We start from the raw sequence: 3193 nt of genomic DNA, 5'->3' as shown, positions 1-3193 counted from the left end.
CTGATGTAAGAGATTGGAGTTTCACTCTTTGTGGTAGCTCATGTGGCTCATAAACCACGTAAGTTCGTTGTTTCATGTCACAAATAAGTTCTAAGATTAAATCAGGTTAAATGTCAATGCAAATATCATGGTTGCAAGGTGTTATGTAGTAGAGATCTCAAAACTAAATACTTAATATAATTTTAATAAGACCATGTACAAAATAAGACCGTGTAGTTTTTTCAGTTATTGGTTTGCTGTACGTTAGGTCCAAAAGCTACAGGATTTACACATGTAACCTACGTCTTTACGTTTTTTCCCCTCGGTGCAGATGTAAAGAAATGACGTTTTTGTTGATTTTGTCTTTAATGTTTCATTACAGCATAGGAACTAATACACATGTACCCAAGTTCATAACACTGACTCCTACCAGAACTATCGAAAGCTTGTACACTAACCACACAGCTGGAATCAGGGTCGGATTAAAGGGGGCTTAGGGAGGATAAAGCTCCAGGTGGACAGGGACCTCCACTCGGATCAGAATCTCAACTGGCTCTCTAAAAAGAATCATGAAGATACAATCATCATAAAATAAAACATGCCCAAAAATATATAACACACTCCCTTAACTCTCCTATTGAAGTTTCGCAGAAATGTATTAGGTGAAGTCAGCAGGGACAACATACTTTTTCTAGCCACTGGTCTCCAGATGGACTAATCCAGCCCTAGCTGGAATAGACCGCAATAGAGAATCGTCTTTTGCAATAATTATATACATATTAAATTTAATTTTTCTAGCTAAACTTCATGAGGTGCATATTCTTTATTTTAATTTTTAGAAACGAAATTGAAAAGAAATGGTATTTCTATTCAGCATCTTACGTATGTAAATTTCCCAAGGATAATGAGGGCAATGATGATTATAACGAATGAAATGATGGGGTAAATTATTACATCTGGCAGATTCATCTACTAAATAGAAAACTAATAGTAATTTAGTTTCCGAGAAAACATTGAGAAATTCCAAATACAACTTAGAAGTAAACTTCAGGTTCTCCTTCTCTTTAAACGAAAAGAACTTCCATGTTTTAGTAACTTATTCATGAGTAACTCTGTTATAAAAACAATGACAGTGACAAACAAACCAAAAGCAAGTATACAAAATGCACCTAATAAGTCTGAAGTACCAAACACTCGAGATTGATATTTAATTTTTCTCCTGGCTGTGTTCACAGCGACTAAATATATAATGTCTTGGTGCCACTTTTGCATAAGACCAGAATAATCGCAAACTTGAATAATGCGTTCAAATACATCAACAAATGGAGATCCTCTTCGAATGCGGTAGAAAGCTTGATAATCTGAAACGTGCTCTGAAACTATATGGATCAATGAGTTTCCGGTATAATCAGTAAATGAATCCGTTTGTATGATATATTCTGAAACAGCTTTATCCCAAAAGAAACCATAGTTCTTTGTTTTAATTACTTTTTCATGTCCTTCTATCACAGAATTGGCCTCTACATAGTTATCATATATGGCCTTGATAACCGGGTTTGAAGAATCTTTAAAATAATCACGACCTCCACGTATTCCACCAATCATAATTCCAGACTTCACCATTTGCTCCAAAGTGTCAATTTCAGGATATTTCTTAGGAAATGTCAGGAACCCAAACAAGGCAGCCAGGTAACAATTAAAGAGAACAAAAGCTGGGAACAACCATGCTAAAAATACAGCGCGTATTATTGGAATATTTTCTGGGTCTCTAATTGAAATTCCCAACAGTACACTCAGATTGTGTAGGAAAGTTTCGATAACTGATCCTTTCCAACGCAAAATAACTCTTCTTGTTATATATATGGTAAGACTACACGCTACATATGAAACCAAAGTTGCTGCCCAAGTAACGGATTCAAATGGGAAATAAATGTTCAACCATTGAGGATAAAAACCCTGAACGGGGACAACGAATGATCCATAGAGGAAGCGTCTAGCATATAATAGTTCATATATATCAAAGTAAGCTGCAGGAGAATATGCAAGCGATATATCTCCTTCATATACTCCATTAATAATGTCTATGTACGTGCCTGTTTCTGTACCATTAGGCAACTGTTGATACAACTCCTTTATACTATTAGCACGTTTTAACTGTAAAGAGAAATTGAGTTTCTCAGAGAATGTCTGCATGACTTTCCCACCAATACCTCTCAAGTGAAGTGTTCCATTGGAATTTATCTCAAGGATCTGATGAGGTGGCATATTCACGCTTGCAAGTGCCAAAGGACATCCATGGAGGTTCTTCACTTTCTCTGGGAATAGGTTGACAGTAACATTGCTCATATTAGGCTCTGATACACACAGAAGAGTATTCTTCACTTCAGGACCACAAGTATCAACAAACGGAAAATAAGTGTAAGTGGAAAGAGTATGGTTAGATACTTCTGAGTGATAAACGATGAGAATAATATTTAATATATCTTTCTGATATGATATTTTGAACATGTTATCGATATCATTTTCACTGTAATTTTGAGTCATCAACACAATAATAAATTGAGATCGTGGATTCCAAAACGACAGTGTTTGAACTCGTTCAATTAAACACTGTAAAAACTGTATAGTTGGAATAACCCAGAATTCTGAGTTGAAAAAGTGACAACCACGCCGTATTGTCTTAGAAATCAGAAAATATGGTTATAATAACAATACGAGAAGTCAAAACTAGTAAAAAATAAAAATCTCTGGCATGACCTGGATTCGAACTCACACCGCGCGGCTGTTAAGCGCGTGCGTTATCCACCAGACCAACCGGAATCTTAGTTTAGGCAGTGTGATAACAAGAATTACAGCATACTTTGGAAGCAATTGTTTAGTCACTGAATTTAAAACAAGTCAATTAAAAAAACTAAACCAAACCAAACATCACCCGGAATATTGAATCAATGCCATTAAATGCTAGTTTAGTACAGCAGCTATTTATCAATGTTAACGTATGTTTTCAGAGAAATTGTCTTCACTCTTGGCGAAGTGTACTGAGTGAACTGCAGTGCACTTCGCCAAGAGTGAAGAAAATTTCTCTGAAAACATACGTTAACATTGATAAATAGCTGCTGTACTAAACTAGCTTTTAATGGCATTGATTCAATATTCCGGGTGATGTTTGGTTTGGTTTAGTTTTTTTAATTGACTTGTTTTAAATTCAGTGACT

General features: G+C 35.5%; 1 protein-coding gene across 1 annotated transcript; it reads right to left on the bottom strand.

The window, feature by feature from the left end:
* Positions 1 to 1026: 1026 nt before the first annotated feature.
* On the bottom strand, positions 1027 to 2487 carry LOC145667961 (glutamate receptor ionotropic, delta-2-like). The gene has a single exon (XM_081735386.1). It carries the CDS (start codon positions 2485 to 2487, stop codon positions 1027 to 1029), a length of 1461 nt encoding a protein of 486 aa, XP_081591512.1.
* Between the last annotated feature and the right edge of the window lie 706 nt (positions 2488 to 3193).

Source organism: Thermobia domestica, chromosome 13, assembly GCF_964235325.1.
Source record: "Thermobia domestica chromosome 13, izTheDome1.hap1.1, whole genome shotgun sequence".
NCBI classification, from domain to species: domain Eukaryota; kingdom Metazoa; phylum Arthropoda; class Insecta; order Zygentoma; family Lepismatidae; genus Thermobia; species Thermobia domestica.
This window is presented reverse-complemented; position numbering and strand designations above follow the sequence as displayed.